Below are 20277 nucleotides of genomic sequence, written 5' to 3' on the forward strand. Positions count from 1 at the left end.
ATAAACTACTAAGAGGTTGGCCATTCATTTGGAAATTCTAAAAATAAAATACATGAGATCTGGATGTGCAAATTGTAACAAAACAAATGAGTGTAGAATTTCTTTTAATCTTATTAGATACGTGAATCAATGTTTCAAAAGCCATCACACCACACACGCTTACCTTGCCAGCTATCATTGCAGACACACAATTTTTCTCCTGTTAGGTCGCAGTAACCATGATCAGGACTGCCGCAATTGGCTTTACAGTAAGGAATATCACAAGCTTCACCCTTCCAGTATTTATCACATTCACAGTACACTTGACTTGGAACAGAAATACTAGTTGTACACTTGCCATGACCAGAGCAATTGTTAGGACAAGAATTGATTCTGTAAAATATAATACATACAGATTCAAATTCAAAGTAATTAAAAATGAATTTTGCTTGCTATTCTATAAACTCTATCACTTTTATGTTGCGTTTGATACGATCTGTTTAACACAATTTCACAATGTGACTTCAATTCTTTACTCTGTACCCTTTTATCTCTAACGCAGTTCAGTTAATATTTATTTACAATTGACCTTAATTCATTCAGTGAGTTTACGTTGCTACCAAAGCTCCAAACTTCCAATGACTCAACATTTGCAGAATCTATACAGTTCCAAACACAATGTTTTGTAAAGAATTAAGTACTCAAATGTTTTGAATGTATATTTTACAGAAAATAATTAAATTCATGAATACCTGAAACTACATGAAAAGCCAAGATTTAACCTGTTTATATAATGATATTTACATATCATGCTATCATCTACACACTGTCACAGAAGAAGAGGGATGTTTATCAAATTTTATTTTAAACCACTTTAACCAATTATATTCTACTATATATTTATTATTCTTTGCAGACATACTTGAGATAAATAAATCCTACAATGACTCGCTGATTTTATATTTTAATAGTCTGAAGATATTTAGAATATTTTATTCATGGTGGAAAATTCACCAGTTATATTCTACATTCCCGAAGAAAAGGAAAAAGAGCAGTGCATCAAGTTCTTCGGTGGCCTTTCCTGTGAAAGTATCTCAGCTCCTCCACTTCACTGGAAGTGAGACTTCCGGGCATAAAAATGTATAGAAAGTGTCAGGCACGTAATGTTTCTTAATAAAAATTATTTTCCTTATTTTAGAGGAGACAGTGGTATATCCACTTACCTTAAGCCTCAATGTCCTCACATGTAAAATGGGAAAAAGACCCATGTGACGGAATTCTTATAAAGAGAATCAAAGAATATAATGTACACAGAGTATCCAGTACAGTCTCTGGAAAGCCAAAGGACTACACAAGCTTAGTTCACATACCCATCTTCAAATTAGGAATAAAATACCTTCAAGCACAGACACAGATGAAGACTCCCTCTAATCCCACACACCTGCTGCTACAAGTTACTCTAGTTTGTACTTGTTTAATCATTTACCAACAATTTTAAATTTCATAATTAATTGTCAACCAAACTTGCTACCATAATGTCCTGAGACCTAGAATACAAGCTCAAACAGTACTTTGAGGCATATGATTAAGATTTTATGTCACTTAGGAAAAGATCTTATGATTTTGAAATTTAACACACTAGCCTGCTCCCCATATAGAAGACATTTACAAAAACAATAAATTATTTGAAGTAAAGTTATAAGAATCATTACAATATAGAATTAAAAAAAATACTTACGAATAAAAAATGTTGAAACCGGTTAGATTATATGCAGCGTCACTAAAAAAATGTAACAGTGCATAGCCAGATGTTGTAACGACTTCAGGCACAGTTTCATTTCCCCTGATTTCAGGGACTATCAAACCACTGCAAGAGAACATAATTGAATGCAATATATATTAATATGCATGACTGTTAATCACATTAAAATCTACTCAAAAATATTCTTGTCAGAATCACTAAATATCTGTAACAGAATAAGCAACTAGAAGAAGGGTAAGTCTAAAACAAGTTCCTCTCCATTTTTCAGCCAATTAGCCCTCCTACTGCTGCCAATGGACAAACGTGCGTTCTCGTGCCACCGCCCTCCTTTTCTTCCTTCACACTGTTTGGACTGCAGTGTCCATTTCTCCCTTTATCCTGCTATCCATCCTGTTATAATACCATAAGGTGGTCTCTTAACTCATGGGTAAACTGTCTCTTAAAGCCATCTTAGAGCCTTGCTATCTCCCTCTGGCTGCAAATTCTGATGAAGCTAGAACACTCCACACCGACAAAGGGACTACAGTGACATTCTAGTTAAACGTGTATGCTTCCAGGACACTAATCCAAGTATTTCAGGTCATCTAAAAATATATGCTATTTCTATTTCTTTCAAATTTTGCATACTTATACAAATTATATTAATACTCCAGAAGACATTTAAGCCCATATTCACACAAAAGAAAACTAACGGTGGGAGGGGGGCAGATATAAATGTGCAAGAGTTCTGAGTCAGTAGCCACTTAGTAACTGCTACTTTTCCCTTTTTCAATCTCCTTATGTATGAGGAAAAATTACATATCTTCATTTACTTATATCATACTACCCTCTCTAAATCTGTGAAAACATGCAATATGAGAAGCTGCTAACAACAAATTATAATACTCAGAATAGTCCATTCCTTTTGGCAATGTTAAATTTCGTGTAGACACCACCAGCAATTGAACTCTCTCATTCAAGTCATATTTGACAGAACAAAATGAAATAATCAATTTATTTTACAAACATATTCTCAAAGCAAACAAATTAAAAAGTAATCAAATCTTGATGTTTTTCTAATTATTACTGCATCTACTAATCTATGTTTGTGAAGGAACAAAAAATTTTAAAAGGGGACTGTCAAAAGAATTCTAATTCTATAATACCTGTCTCAGTTATATTTTTCACTATAGTGCGATTACATTGAAGAGAGTACATTGTTAAAAATAATATTCCCAGTTCTTTATAATAGATATAATTAATCTCTCTGAAACAAAGAACAGATATGTTTACTGGTTATTTACTTATGTTTTTTTAATAATTTATTTAAAAAATAAATAAAAGAAATTTAATTACAGTGTTTGTTTTAAAAAAAAAAAAGTTTAAAAAAGAGCAACCAAGCAATTTGGACCAACTAACCCTTCTACTGAAGTCAACTAGAAAAATGACAAATTACATTTAAAAAAAAAAAATCAGTTTGAAGGTACTGTAGAACTAAGAAGATGGTGAGCCCAGGTACTAAGGCCATGTCTCCTTATGGGCACTCACTGATTTCAAAGTTGGAGGTAAGGTTTGAAGGGCTAAGAAACTGGGTTGTTTTACAGAGCTAGGAAAACAAAAAGTGGAACCTCGGGTCCTTGCTTTGACCTGGGACTCCAAAGACTGCAAGTAAAAGTGAACTCGTAAAAGATCAACCCTCCAGGAGATTGCCCTGCAGCTTGGGCGTGAATCACCTCAGTATCTAAATTCAGTTGACTGAATTGCTAGTGTCTCCAGGCACTCTCTATAGGAATACAGTATCTTTCTAGGCCTCAAATTATTACTATATGTGATTTTACAAACATGATGTCCAGCACACAATAAAAAATAACACTGCTCTATTACAATCCATTTTCCGCATTCTAAAGTCTTGCCTATAGAATGAAGTCCAATTTCCTTAGTGTGGTATACAAGAAAGCAATACTACTGTGATTAAGGGATTATAAAACCAGAGTTATTATTCTGACTATATTACTTACTAGCTAGGCAACTTTGAACCACTCACTGAATCTCTTTGTGCCTCAATTCTCCATTTATGAATGGAGAATTTATAAACTCCATGGCAATAATAATCCCTAACTAAAGGGTTACTGTGAAGATTAAATGAGTTAATATATAGAAAGAACTCTTACATACTGCCTGGCACATAATTAGCATTCGGTAGATGTACTGATTACCGTTTATTGGGTAATCTGGCTCCTACCAATCCCTTCACATTTCCTATGATCAAATTACTCGTAACTACTTATATTAGCCCAAAACATAATGCTCTTTAATGTGTCTATGCCTTTGTACATGTTTTTCTCTACCAAGAATGTCCCATCTGGCCCCCATACTTTGCCTATTATGTTTCTGCCCATGATGAAATTCACCATGAAGAATTAGCTACTTCTAAAATCATATAGCACTCCTTCCATAACCTAATTATAATACTGTGCTGGGTAAAAAAATCTGTGTGCATGCCGCCACCAGTGCTAACTGCTGTGTACTGATGTAGCCTCCAAATCCTTGGAATTTCCCAAGTGATAGGAATGTCTCCGTTATTCACGGGGAATTCTGATTGTTTATGCTAATGAGGTGACTCAGGATGGGAGCTGACCACACCGGAAAGACCAACATGCAATTAAAGGGTTGAGGCTTTGAGCCACAAGAAATCAATCCAACTTCCAGAGAGAGAAGGAGGACTAGAGACAGTTCGACCTTGTGGCCAATGATTCAATCAATCATACCTATATAATGGAACCCCAACAAAAACTCTGGACACCTGGAGCTCAGGTAAGCTTCCTGGATGATGATACACATTGGTGTGCTGGGAATGTAACACATCCCAAGGACAAAGAAGTTGTTTGTGATCCTCCCAGAACTCATTCTATGTGTCTCTTCATTTGGCTGGTCCTGATTTCTATCCTTTTATTATAAAACTATAATCACAAGTGTAGTGGTTGCCCGAGTTCTAAGAGTCATTCTAGTGAATTACTGAAACTGAAGGGGTGATGGGCACCCCTAAATCTGCAGCCAGCTGGTCAGAAGTGTGGGTGGGGCCCGAGGACCTCTGAACTTCCAGCTGGTGTCTGAACTAAACGCAGTCCTATGGAGGGCTGTGCACTCGACCTATGAAGTTTGGCCCAACTCTAGGTACCTGGTGTGTGAATTCATTGCAATGCCTGTATCTTATTCCTTACTATATCCTCCAGGCTTATGATAGTCTCTGGAACTGAGGAAGTTATCACGTGTTTGTTGAATAATGTATATTTATAAAACTGGAATCATTCAAACACTTAGATTCTGAATTCATAGTATTATAGGCTTTTAAGTAAGGAGACTATCATGTCCTAATCCTGCCTGGCTCCACCATCTATTAAAAGTAAAACAATTTCTCTGAGTCTCAATTTTCTCAGCTATAAAGTGGGGATAACAGCACTTCGTCCACAAGATCCTTGTGAGAATTAGATGACATTTAATGTGCCTAGTATACTGATTAACATCAAGTGGATACTCAATAAACATCTTTCCATCTCCTTCAAGATAGCTAATAGGAACACCTGCTAATGAAAAGTCACTGGTTCCATCTTCACAGTCATATACTAAATCCCATCCTACTAATTATCTTACAAAAGTTTCTTTTAGTATCAAGAAAGCATTGGTAAGAGTATTAATGGATCACTGTTAATTAATGCAGTCATTACAACTATGAAGAAAACAAATGGAAAGGCACCCATCTAAATGATGGTCAGTCAAGACTGTCATAAAAATATAGTAATGAGAGCTGAGTAAAATCTAAACTGCTAAAAATTAATGTATGAACCCAGAATCTTACCTAATTATCACAATGAATTATCTTACAATATAATTATTCATAAGACTCTTCCATTTTCTGTATATTGTCCTTGGATGAAGGGCTATTCGTGGCAACCCTTTAAATAATTTTCAAACAACTCAAAAATTAAATTCTGGAAGTATTTAGAGCAATAGCAATATTACAGACTGTGTCTAAGATCCTAAAGAGTCACTGTGAAATAGTCATTCAGAAATACAAGTCCTTACATGTCTATCCAAAAAAATAATAGTTCACATTCCTGGTAAACAGAATATTTGCAACATAAATAGTAAAAAGAAAAAAGAAAATTTTAAAAATCTGAAGGAACAATAAGCTTATATCTTTATTCAAATTTTTAAGTATAACAGAACATGTAAGCATTATTATGGAAATAAGAACTATAAGGAAGTAACTGGTCAACAATCATCTTAGTTAAATTGTACACAAAATCAGCACTACATGATCCTAATATTTCCTATGTCTAATATATTTTCTCCTATTCATAAAACATTTTATAATAATTTGTATTACATACATAGAAAAGATTTTTAAATTGATATTGAAAACGCTGAAATTTTAAAATTAAGTCTGACTACTAACAGTATTTTGAAACTACCAAAACTCCCAAATTTTGAGAACTAAAAGCAACACATTTGTTATTAAACCATTACATAAAGTATAACTTAACCTTTTTTTACAGAATTGGAAATTTTATTTCAGCAAAATAAAAAGACAACTAAAAAAAGCATATATATCTATTACTTCTTTGTCACCTAGAACTCACATTAATCTATCCAATAGGTAGCTCTGAAAACATATTCAAATCACTTTAAAAGAATAAACTATATGTGGAAAGAATAAAGGATACTTATCAAGAAATCTACGTTTCTGAAAGAGTACTTATTTATCCTTACTAAATCGAAACTTACACGATTATATATACACCTAAGTTGACAGTCACAGTATGCAACACTGTATTATAATCATCTTAGAAATTTAGCAATCAATATCTCTGCTAAATTTATTTTAAAGCGCAGAGCAGTATATATTTAAAATTATAAATTACAGTTACTCTTCTACAACTGACTGTAAGTTCTGTAAGTTCATGAGTAAAACGCAATTACTCACCTAAGAACTGCGATTAAAGGTGCATATATTGAATCTCCATCATAAACATACATATGATCCCAGCTACATTCTGTTGCAAAATGATTGAATCTTAATCTTAACACCGCATTTGGACTGAAAAAAATATTAAAATATGTTTAAATTAATATGTAACATTCAAAGCACAGTCTGAAAAATTTTAAGAGTATTGTATTAAAAACCTATTTATAGGGGGGCGCCTGGGTAGCGCAGTCGTTAAAGCGTCTGCCTTCGGCTCAGGGCGTGATCCCGGCGTACCGGGATCGAGTCCCACATCGGGCTCCTCCGCTGGGAGCCTGCTTCTTCCTCTCCCACTCCCCCTGCTGTGTTCCCTCTCTCGCTGGCTGTCTCTCTGTCACATAAATAAATAAAATCTTTAAAAAAAAAAAAAAAAAACCTATTTATAGAGAATTTTCTATACATTCTTAAGTTGCCAGTGTAAAAGACTGATAAAGAGTCTGCTCTAAATTGTAAAAATGAGGGATGCCTGGCTGGCCAGTCAGAAGAGCATGCGACTCTTGATCTCAGATTGTGAGTTCGAGCTCCAAGTGGGGTGTAGAGATTACTTAAATAAAACTTTAAAAATAAACAAAAGAATTGTAAAAATGACACACAACTTCAAAATCTATTAACAGACTGTATATATACATCACCATTTTCTAAAAATCTAGTCAGCAGTAAATGTTCTATGTCTTAAGGCGGACATTACACAGATTATATAAATTATTGAAGCTGTGTTGAACTGTACGCTTAATATGCATTTTATTGTATGCAAATTATACTTGAAAAAGTTGATTTTTAAAACTCAACACTCAAAAGGTAACAACTCTTATTTCTACACAAAGCTTATTAACTAAAGGCCCTAATGTGGTCTTGAAATTTTAATCAAAATGTCTCAATATATTATTAATAAATTAAGAAAATGAAAAAAAAGGTGTGGGGGGCCACCGGCTGGCTCAGTCAGTGGAGCATGAGCTCAGGCTCATGAGCTCAAGCCCCACGTTGCGCATAGAGATTACTTAAAAAACAATAAGCCAACAAGCAAAAGATAAAAAAACAAAATGAGGCAGTAAGTGTGCAGGGAATTCTTAACTTTTAAGTTCTAAAAAACTTTCTAAATAACCTCCCCCAAAAAAATCATTTCCCAAATACACTCTTTAAAAATCATAAAATGGTTCAAAAATAACATATCAATTCATTTATGATCTATTCACAGTATGTTTAAATAGATCAATTCAATCTCAAGCCCTTATTACTGAAAAATACTCCTAAAAGGATAATTAACTCTCTCCTACAAAATGTTCTTTTTTTAACACCCTTATAACTAAAGTGCTGAATAGTATGAACCAATGGTATAATTCAGCATGGAATATTTTTACACTTTCTATGGCATCTTCAAATTCCATAACAAGATGTTTAAAGCAAGCCAAAAATGCCTACTTGATTTACTGCCACACTAACATAACTCAAAAATAAAATATATGTAACAAACTACTACCTCAAATTAAGGGGGTACTATAATTGACATTAAATGTGATATCTAAAAGTTGTAAATCTCATTTTAAAATATCATGAATAATGACTGAATAAACTATAAGCAAGTAAATATGCTATATACCTATAAAATTATACTTTAATGTTTTAACACTGATATGGTTGTCTTCTTTATCATTTCAGAATAAAATAATTTAATCCAAATTATATACTTACTAGCCTTCTATTAGCCATGTGCATTTAGTTTTATATTTATAGTTAATTGGACCATCTGTTAAATATCCAGAAGGTTCTGTTAACCTAGAAAACAAAATCATGAAAACAATTACCTTAAAGTAACTTTAAAACATACAGTAGCATAAGAAAATTAAAAAGACTTTTAACCAAAGGAATGGAATGTAGCATTTCCCAATAGGGAGAATTTATTTACAAATTAAGAAAGTTTTCAAATTGCCGTATATCTCTCTACATCTCAAAAGAATTTATTTTGGATTTCTCTAAACCTTGACATATTTTTACTGTTTCACCACTTTGCACAGTGAAAAAACACACTGAAAGACTGAACATTGTACTGATAGGTTTAATGTTTAATGCAAAAATAGATGAAGTTAAATTGCCTCTATACGAAAATAAGATGGAGGCACAAGAAGGAAGGTCAAACACACTTTAAAAGATGCAGATCAATGAAATAGTGAAATAGTGTACATACATACCACTTTCAAAGTTACAGTGTTAGCTATATTTGCTTTTGGTTTTCGTCTTGGCTCTTTTTAATTCTCATGTTATTTACTCTCAAGTAATAAGTCATTTCTTTATCTATTTTAATTTGAGTAAACACACAATGTTACATTAGTTTCAGGTGTAAATCTCAGTGACTGAACAAGTATGTACATTGTGCCATGTTCACCACAAGTCTACCCACCCTCTGTCCCATTACATCACTATATTTGTTTTTCACAAACCAGGATTGCTGTGGTAGCTGTCAGCAGACTTTACTGAGTTCGGCTACCTGCTTTTATTACCATTTTCTCTTATCTACTTTATACCTAGTCCAAGAACTCAATCAATTTTAAAAATAGGATAAATCAAAGGTTTTATAATTATCTTCCATTTAAAATATAAAGACAATTAGAAAAATTTCAGTTTTTAGAATTTAAAAATATTTAACAAAATCTCAATTCTACTTCATTTTGTTCTCCTTAGCTCCAGCTCAATTGTTTTATCCACAAAAGATCATATTTTAAGTAATTAAGATATCTTCCCACTTAGCCTTTATATATAATATATGCAACTATATGTATATATATACCTGCAAACACACACACACACAAGGGCTTATCAGTCTTTATATATTCACTTATACATAAACATATATATTATACGTAATATACACATATGCACATAGATCTCAGGGTCATTATTTCGTTTTAGACAAATTAAATTCTCCTTATAGTATAGACTAGTCTTAAGTACACCAGGAAAAAAACAATTTTCATTTATCTAAATCATGGTTGACAGAAATGTCAGAATAAGAATGCTATTTATAACTCTTTCATAATCCCGGCAGATGATTTTAGGCAATAAAGGAGCTAATTCATGCTTGGAAAAGTTTTTTAAGAACAGACAAATTCCAATACTCTCAAATTAATGTAATAATAAATTGAGCATTTTCTACATGTCAGGATCTACTATAAGCGCATGATGTGTTACCTCACTTAAAAATCTCAAAAACCAGGGCACCTGGGTGGTGCAGTGGGTTAGCTGTCTGCCTTTGGCTCAGGTCATGATCCCAGGGTCCTTCCTGCTCAGCGGTAAGTCTGCTTCTCCCTCTCCCTCTGCCATTCCCCTTGCTCGTGCTCCCTCTCTCCCTCTCTCTCTCAAATATATAAATAAAATCTTTTTTTTTTAATCTCAAAAACCTTACAAGGTAGTAAGTAATCATTAATCCCATATTACAGATGAGAAAACTGAGGCACAATTTAAAGAACAAGTTAAATAACTTGTACTGATTTTTCACTTCAAACAATACCAGATAAGGTAATTCAGACAAATCCTGCACTGAAAACAACTTTATAAAGCTAAGGAAAACATTTAAAATCTTAAAAGCATCTTATAAGTAACAAAATGGTAAGATCTACCAATCCAAGACCAGAAGTTGCAAATTCTTTACAAGGCAGGCATTCAGAACTGCTTTTGCTCTGGAAAGACTTGCCTATTGAGAAGACAATACCAAAAAGCTGAGTGCTTTTGGCAGACTGATAGAGGGACAGAGACAAAAGTTGAATGGTCCATGAAGGGTAGGGACTCAAACAGTATGGCCCTCTGAATTGAGACACAACGACGTGTTATTAGAGTAAGGGTGTACCAGAAGTAAACCAGCCCCTATGTGGACTGCAGCCTAGCTATGAGCCAACTGCATGGCAGAAAACCTCAAGACTTACCGTTGGCTTAAGGTGATACTAGAACTGCCAGTAGCCAAAGCTCCTAACAAAAGATACAAATACACACTCTCTAAAGAAAGATAACATTATTCTAGGCCTCAAATTATTTCTACCAATGATTTTTTCAAGTAAAATGTCTAGCATGATTAAAGATACTAAGACATATGGCAATGCAAGACAACAAGGTAAGAACCAACAGACAAGAGGAAGAGACCTGAAGATACTTCAATTACAGAGATTGTCAGATGTGTCCTATAAAACAAATATACTTTACTAAGCTCTAAAAGACAAGATTTAAAATTTTGGCAGTTAATTGAAAACTGTTACAGTAAGAGATATAAAAAAATAATAGACATACTAAAACTAAAAACTACCATAATCAAAATTAAGAATTTGAGGCACGGGTTTACAGCAGATTTAAACACAGCTAAAACAGGATGAAAGATCCAGAAGATACACCCATAAAAAATATCCAACCAAAGCAGGATGACTGAGAACTCAAACCATTGGGTTTGGGTCACTCCACCAGGTGAAACTTCAACAACCTGAGACTCCAGCTGAGAACAGGGGAAATAAAAATAGGGAGTGGAAGAACAAAACCTCAGATATCAATTATCATCTTATAACATATTACAGAAACAAAGATCATTAACAGCTTTGCATAGTTTCTCTTTGCTTGTTACCTGTATATCTTCTCTCCTCATTTTTACTTTACATACTAGTTGTTGTAAGTTAGCTGCAATTTAGACTTTAGATAATGGTATATTCAGTGAGACTACGACTGAATATGAAGAGTAATTAATACAAGCAATGATGGATATGATGATTCTTTGAACTGTGTACTTCCTCATTTTGGACAAAGGGTGAGAACTTCAGTAGGAAGATATGTATCTTCTTAGAAATACAGTGTTGTTTGGTTGCTGGGGAATTCACATATGTTTAGAAAGAAACATTAAAAAGCTGAATAATCAAAGGGTAGACTGTGCCAATTACCCATTGCCTGTCACCTCAAAATCCACAGTTTGCCTACTCCGTGAAAATCGATCTGGGCATTTTTGTCTTTGTCAGATGGCATGATGTTAAAGCTGTCATGCTCTGTCAACAGAGTGCACTAGAGAGACTGCAGGAGAGAAGTTTTGCTTCCTGGTTGCAATGTACTTAATCTCCTGCAGCTTGGCTTCTCCAGGACTAGGCTCCTATAGAATGTGATGGCCAGCAACCCAGCCACCAACAGCTTCTCCCAGCACCTCCCCTCAGGCAATTCTACAGCAGTGCCTTCAGTGATACTGCCCTGGAAGTGCCTATAAATCAACACCCTCCCAGAGGTAGGCCCTAGCCAATGAATGATACGGTAAGAGTGTAAATACCCCAAGCTTCCTTACCTCGTTGTTGGGATAATACTGTGGTGCATTTCCCCCCCCAAGAACTTCCTTGTGGGATTAAGCTCTGGTCGCACCCTGTGGTAGCAGACTTGATAACATACTTCTTACTGGCTACTTCTGTGTACTACTCTGTCAGGGTCCCTGAACCTCCTAAGTATACTACATGTGCTCAGTTCTCAGTGTGAAAGCAGATACTTCTGCTTCAGGGTGGTGGAGGGAAGAGTGACCAAACTAACAGTTACCACCAGGAAGCATATCTTCAGGAGAGGATTCTAGAGTTGGATCACTCACCGGGCAGACGGTAGACGGAGTGGTAATAACTCCTGGCATGCTACAGCATCACAATGACTAAGACCTCCACGTGTGAGCTGAGATGGCATTTCAGTAGAAGGTTACGCACGGACAACAGGCTAATGCAATAGCTCTAATACTGGAGAAGTACGGTAGCAAGGGTAATTATAAGGACTGTGGAATGAGCTGATTGCTATAAAAAGTCACTGATACGCTAAAGGAAGAAAACTGCAGCAGAGTGTCTCTATGAGACACTTGCTCATGAGCAGCTTTTCCCAACATCCTGTAAGACCCAATTCACCAATCACCAATTTTAGATACAGTATAAAAGCCAGGGGACTCTGTAACATTTAAACGAAATCTCTACTCCTGAATCCAGAGGGAAGATCAAGCTGAAAAACAGGCCCAGTATCAGACTGAGAGAGGAGCAGAATTACAGAAAAAGTTTAATTCACAGCCGAGACAAAACTTCGGTGCTAAAGATAGTGCCTCTAAGAGGAAGTAAGACCCTGATACCTAGAAGGGTGCCATCTGGGTAGATGTACTTGAGAACCCTGAACTTGCATGTTTTTTTTTACACTTTGAGCCTGCAGAAGTCTTTCAGAAGCCAAAGGACTGTGAGAAAAATAAATTCCCACCCTCTTTATAGGACTACTTGTTCTTAAGCCATACCAACAAGCAACACCAGAATTGAATTAAATCAATTTAATAAATAACAATTGGCTACAGTAATCATGCATCACAAAACCATGAAATTATTGGCAACCCCATATATATTGACTGCACAAAAAATATAAATTTAAAATCCCCAAATATTTGCAAATTAAGCCATAGACTTCTAAGTCACCAAGACAATTAGAAAATATTTTAATTGAATAATATTAAAAACACAACATATCCGAATTTATGAGATGAAGCTAAGCCAGAATTTAGAGAGAAATTTTAGCTGCGTATATTAGAAAATTAGAAATTAGATTTAGAAAGTAGAAATTTTTGATGTGTATATTAGAAAACTGAAAATCAATTTTCTAAGGTTACAGCTCAAGAAGCTAGAAAAAGAACAGTGAGTTAAATCAAGAGAAAATATATGGAAGGGAATAATAAAGAAGAGAAATCTCTTGGGGAGCCTGGGTGGCTCAGTCAGTTGAGCATCCAACTCTTGGTTTCAGCTCATGTCATGATCTCAGGGTTGTGAGATTGAGGCTTACATTGGGCTCTGTGCTCAGCGAGGAGCCTCCTTGGGATTCTCTCCCTTTCCCTCTGCTCCTCCCCACACTGGCGCATGCTCTCCCTCTCTCAAATAAATAAATAAATCTTTAAAAAAAAAAACAAAAACAGAAAACTCTTAAATAGAAAAGTCATACAATGAAGGAAATCAACACAATTAAAAGCTGGCTTCATGAAGACTAACAAAATTAAGAATTCTCTAGCAAAATTTATCAAGAAAAAACTAAAAAATATTAACTACCATTATCAAAAAGAAAACGAGAAACCTCACTACTGATGCTACAGAAAGAATAAGACATTAAGAACAACTTCCTATCAATAAAATGGATATTTTAAATGAAAGGAATACTTCCTTAAATAGTACAACTCGATGAAACCAACAGAAGAAATGAAAATTACAAATATCCTTCATACAAAAATCCTAAACAAAATATAATCAAATTTAATCTAGCACTTTATAAAAAGAATATATATAGCAGTATTGCTGAGTGAGGTATGTATAAAGACTTGGAGGCTCATGAAATAGCAATCCCAAGTTGGGGGACTACAACTCATTCAATGAGTCAATGCAGAATGTCTATTGATGAGACGATAGGGAAACCCAGATGACAGTGGTTACAAGAATGGGAGCTGACAGATTTAATGGTTACTCAGATTGGTTCAAGGAAGAAACCATAAAATCAACTGCATTAACCCTTGGAGCAACTAAAATTTTTACATTTAATTCACGAAATCATTTGCTGATACAGTATGAAAATCATCCCATGCCTAGCATGAAACTCCTTCAGAGCAAAAAAGCGGTTATACAGAAGGCATTCCTTAAAAACTATGAAAGGCAAATACAAACCCTGCTGCATGAGGCAAAAGGTTATAATGGAAGCAAACAGATACACCAAGAGCCTGGGAGTAAAATCTGGGGAGAGATTCTTTGAAGAATTAGGGTACTGAAAACTATCCAGTATGTGAACCCAACAGGGGAATTTGGGAAGCCATATGCCTCCCCAGGGAAGACTACATGCTCAGAAAATACCTGAGAAGACTCTACATTTTCAGCTCTGGCTAACTTTTAGACTGAAAGCAAACAGGAAATGAAGGCTAACGCAGAGTCATAAACAACCTAGCTATGCACTGAAGGAGTGCCCCCAAAAGAGTTAATCTGCAAAGACGGGGAGAATTACTTATTTTTTCCTTGGTTCCAGGCATTCAAGGAAATCTATGTCAAAACACTAGCTGACCACAAGCGAAAAGAATAGAGACCTTAGAGACCATATGCAACAAAGAATACATACAAGAGTAGCTTAGAAAAATCATGAACTACAAGCCACATATGCAAAAGAAAAAACAAACCCTGAAGAGAGAGAAAACTCTAATTTCTAGACTTATCACATTACAATAATCAACAAAAAATTACCAAACATGCAAAGAAACAAAGTATGGCCCATTTGCAGAGGTTAGCAGAAACTGTCCCCATGGAAACACAAGACACTGAACTTGCCACTTCTAATGTTGTTTCTACAATGTATTCTAAGTTTCACCAAACAACTAATGTACTTTTTATTGTGGCACACCTGTTCTTGAATTGAGAGCCATGTTGACATGTTAATCGAGATGAGAGCTCCACAAACTACTGGTCCACTGCCTGTTTGTGTAAATGAAGATTTATTAGAATTCCACTACACCCATTTGTTTACAGATGTCTCAGACTGCTTACACAGTACAAGAGCAGAGTAGAGCAATGGCAACAGAAACCATCGGCCTGCAAAGTCTAAAATATCTATTATCTGGCCTTTTACAGAAAAAGTTTGCCAATCCCTGTCCAGATGCCTGTCACATGCCCATATGCCTTCAAATGTCTCATCTAGCTAAAACTGCCCAATCTAGAGTCCCTGGTCAAATAAACACGCTGCCCTATTTAAAGTACAGGAACGGCAACTACTAAGTGCAGGAAAACCAGCACAAACATTAAACAAAATTAAGACTAGTCAATTGAAGTATTGTTCTCTATCTTGGCTACAAATAAAAATTTGATTAAAACACCATAAAAATAAGAAAAATCAGTAGTTTTAATGCATAGTCTCTGAGACAATAAATCCTGTTTATCAAAATCTATGGTTTTAGTGCTGACAATAACCATTCAAGGAATAGTTGAATCCACTTGGGGAATCTTTATGCAGAGTCACCTTTGCAAGCCATCCTCATTTGGAAGTCTTTTTAAAGGTGTTTTTAATTGAAATATTGTTGAACAGTTTATACATTTAAACAAAATAAAGAGTACCTCTAGAGTATATTCATTGGTATTAACTTTTCTTTTCCCTTCCTGCACAGTGATAATTATCACTGTATTACACTGTAGTACAGTATTACACTGTCGAGCTTGCACCTCTTCTTGTTTCCTTCGCAGTGCACGTGCATCCTCCACTTCTAAGTGTGCATTCTCCAACCATCTGACTCCTAATAAAAATTTAGGTGACCTCACCTGCTAGACCAGTAGTCTTCAAACCTTAATTACATGCTCCCTTGTCAGTAAAAGTTTTTATTACATAACTCAAATACATGTATATTTACATGTAAATAAACATGTACTATTTAAAATATTGTGTACTAAGGGCTCCTGGGTGGCTCAGTCAGTTAAGTGTCTTGGCTCTTGATTTCAGCTCAGTTCTTGATCTCAGGGTCGCAAGTTCAAGCACCACATTGGGCTCCACACTGGGTGGGCATGGAGCCTACTTTAAAAAATTAAATTAAGTTAAATTAAATTAACTTAAATTCAATATTATGTACTATAAAGTATAAATTTTAAAATCAAAATTAAAAATAACACTACTAGAAGTCCTAATATTTTCTTCCCACGCACCAATAAGTCATCTTGGGTACCATCCTACCTCAGAGAACACTGATTTGAACACATCATATCCTGGCCAAATAGGTATTACCTCATGTAAGTACACTAACCAAGCTGACTATAGTAGTTGACTGGCACCAGCACACATTAACAAAAATTCCTCTTCAGACTGGCCTCAGTGGTAACAAACAGTATGTGCTTAGTCAGCTCTCACAACTAGTAGAAGAGGAAGGAGCTGTTTATACCACCCTTTGCATGATTTAGGGTGAAAAATAATTGACTACTGGTAGAATGCCACTGGAAGACCATTATCATTTCTCTTCCAGCAAATAAAACCTTTTTATATAATCCTTTAAAATATTGTACTTCCATTGCAAATCTTTCCCAATCTCAACCAGGCTTCAAATAATTGCCAAGAACAAACAGTGCCTTCAGGACTGATGTTACTAAGACCAGTATCAACAAAGGTTTCAGCATTTTAACCTTCTAGCTGCTGTGTGTCAATACTTATCTGTGGATAAGTTATACTGGAATTGATAGCAGCCAGTTGGGTACTCAGAAGTTTTTCATTCAAATATTTGAACATCAGATTGTTGGCCAAATATTATAATTAGGCATTCACTTCAAGATTTCTGGCCATGTTAAATATGCCTAATGTCAAGTTGACTTCATACTGAGCAAGGAAGCTACAGACATAGGAGGAAGAAATTAAGTTACCAGGCAAGATACTTCATTTTGAAAAGATTTGATTCAGTTGTTCTCATTTATTTTTTACTGATTGTAGAGAATATATTATTCACTCCTAGTATTTCCATGGGGAGGGATTTTAATTAGAGTGACACTCTTGGCCTCTCTGCCCATATCTCACTCCTTTCTTCTTCCTCAGAGGAGAAGGGGTGGTTTCTGATTGTAAGGTAAGGAGAAAACACTGGGGTATTGAAGGCTGGGCCAACTCTGGGCTGAGGGAATGCATTATGCCTACTTTCTTCCATGCAATGTAAGGGCCCTGCCCAGAAATATGGACCAGCAGTTGCTTACCTCTGCCTGCACGTAAATTTAATTTTGAAGTGAAATATTAAATAGCTCATTATGGCCACACATGAAAGTCATGTTCTCCAGGGGCACTTGGGTGGCTCAGTCAGTTAAGCAACCAATTCTTGGTTTTGGCTCAGGTCATGATCTCAGGGTTATGAGATCAAGCCCTGTGTCAGGCTTCATACTCAGTGCAGAGTCTGCTCAAGACTTTCTCTCCCTCTGCCCTTCCCCTCCATGTGCACACATGCTCTCTCTCTCTCAAATAAATAAATCAACCTTTAAATAAAAAAAAAAAAAAAAAACAAGAAAAGAAAATTATGTTCTCCATATTAGCACTGATAAACCTGATATTTTAACCATTACCTATCTGACTTCTAGGTCTATTTCTCAACTAATTCGGAACTCTAAAATTCTAACAATTATATTCCCAAATATGAGGCTTCTAGCCCATTAAGCATTTTTCCTCACCATTGCCTTAAGTCACTGAGATGACTATACAACCCAAGTATTTTTTTAGTCATACAGTCTCTTCCACATGGTATCATTCTTCCAAATTCATCTACTATCTAATGATAAGAACAACCTTTTTCCCTTCTGGGTAAACTGACTTCACATCTACTAGTCATTTTTAAACCTTAAGTTGTCTATATTTCCTATTCACTTTTAGGTGGTATATGGTTCAGCTGTCTTAAAGGTAAAATAGTTACCTTTGGCTCAAGAAGTATTTCAGAATGAAATGAATGGTATGAATAGTATCCTGTGGGTCAAATAGGGCCAAATGGATCAGACAGCTAAAATTTCAGAGCATCTTCTTTTCAAGGATCCAAATATTAAATAGTAAACTTACGCCAACCATTCAGAGTGTAAATTCCCATTATTCATGGCAGACCAAAGACAGCAAGGAGAGGGAAGTACACAAAGCCTGATAAAAAAACTAAACTCACATATCATCCTGCATTATTATTGTTGGTAAAAATAATAAAACCCAATTCACCACCATGCTTAAGGAAGTAATTGAATTTAATTTTCTCATTAACTAAACAATATGATTAACTGAAACTCAAGAAGAATACTTTTTCTCAATGATTTGTTGCTAAATATGTTCCTGAATTTGTTCCTTTTTATTGCTAAGTTAACAAATTGCCACAAACCTAGAAGCTTCAAACAACATACATTTATTATTTCACAGTTCTATAGGTCAGAAGTCCCTGCGGACTCAGATGAGTATTAGCTGAGCTAGACCCTTATCTGGAATCTTTTTAAAAGAATCCACTTCTAAACTCTTTCAGCTTGTTGACAGAATTCAGTTCCCTGAAATTATAGGACTGAGATTCCCATTTCCTTGACAGCTATTGGTCAAGGGATGCTCTCTGCTCCAGAGGCACTCTCCAGTCCTTTCCACATGGTTCCCTCCATCTTCAAACCAGCAATGGTATGTCAAATTCTCTTTGTGCCTCCTATCTTCGACTTCCCCTTCTACTAGCAACCTGAGAATACTGTTTTTAAAGGGCTCATGTGACTTGATTAAGCCTACTCAAATAATCTCCCTTTAGCCATATAACATAACATAACCATGATAGTAAGACCAGGGGGCAAAGGTCAAGAGAGTCATCTTAAAATTATGCTTACCACACTTCCTAGATTACCAAGTTTCTGGAAACATAATGAGCTAATGTGCTTTCATAACTCAGGATCGTTAAATACCTCAGAAATATCATTATGAAAGTTAATTTTTATACATCTAAAGTATAAGATTAGTTTGACTTTATACTACCTATATAAAATACCCTGGAAATTATTTTTTTAAGTCACAGATAAAAATTTACTTATATACGGGACGCCCGGTGTCAGTTAAATGTCTGCATTTGACTCTGGTCATGTCCCAGGGTCCTGGGGTCCAATCCCGCATCAGGATCCCTGCTCAGCGGAGAGCCTGCTCTTCCTTCTGCCTGCTGCTCCCCCTGCTTGTGCTCTGTCTCTCTCTCCCTTTATCTGACAAATAAATAAAAATCTTTAAATAAAAAAATTTTTTAAAAATTTACTTATATAGTTTGACTTTCTCCCTAAGTAGACTACAGAAAATACACATAGTCATTCGCTAATTCAAAAATATTTTTTGAATGTGGCAATATTCCTGGCATGGGGGATAGAACAGTGAACTTTAAAAAGGTCTCTAGAGAGTAGATTAGTGACAATCTAGTGCCGGGGAGTAGGGAAGAGAACAGAAAGTGACTGCTCTTGAGTACAAGGTTTATTTTACGGAATAACAAAATGTTTTTAAATTATGGTTATAGTTTCACAACTATAAGTATATTTTAAAAACCATTAAATCATGTACTTTAAACTGGTAAAATTTATGGTATGTCAATTATATCTTAATAAAGCTGTTAATATAAAAAGTAGAAAAAAAAAACAGTAAAAAAAAACTGTCTTTGCCCTCCTGGACCTTACATTCCAGGACAATGCTGTCCAGGACTTCCTGCAATGATAGAAAAGTTCTATATTATTTATTGTTCAGTATGGGAGCCACTCAGCACATGTGGCTATCGAGCACTTGAAATATGACCAGTGTGACAAAGGAACTGAATCTTTAAAATTTAACTAATTTTAATAGCTATATGTGGCTAGTAACTGCCAGAGTGGACAACATGGTTACAGAAAGAGGAATAACAATATACAAAGAGCAAATAAGTGTAGAGTATGTAAAGTGATGATACAAACATGGAGAAGGGAAGATGGAGCATTCCCCATCACTCTGATATATATTTATAGAAATATGTCAGGTATATGTATGTATTTAAATATATGTAAATATACATTGTATCTACGTGTTTCTATGTGTA

General features: G+C 35.2%; 1 protein-coding gene across 1 annotated transcript in view; it reads right to left on the bottom strand.

Moving 5' to 3' along the window:
- ATRNL1 (attractin like 1) overlaps window positions 1-20277 on the bottom strand; it is a 756768-nt gene that overhangs the window by 718987 nt on the left and 17504 nt on the right. The window contains exons 2-5 of the mRNA XM_040623807.1: window positions 8433-8516; window positions 6705-6818; window positions 1718-1846; window positions 164-372 (exon numbers count right to left, since the gene is read on the bottom strand). Of these exons, the coding sequence (XP_040479741.1) occupies window positions 164-372; window positions 1718-1846; window positions 6705-6818; window positions 8433-8516 (536 nt within the window). The remainder of the gene's footprint in view (window positions 1-163; window positions 373-1717; window positions 1847-6704; window positions 6819-8432; window positions 8517-20277) is intronic.

The sequence above is a fragment of the Ursus maritimus genome, unplaced genomic scaffold, assembly GCF_017311325.1.
Source record: "Ursus maritimus isolate PB19 unplaced genomic scaffold, ASM1731132v1 scaffold_7, whole genome shotgun sequence".
NCBI lineage: Eukaryota > Metazoa > Chordata > Mammalia > Carnivora > Ursidae > Ursus > Ursus maritimus.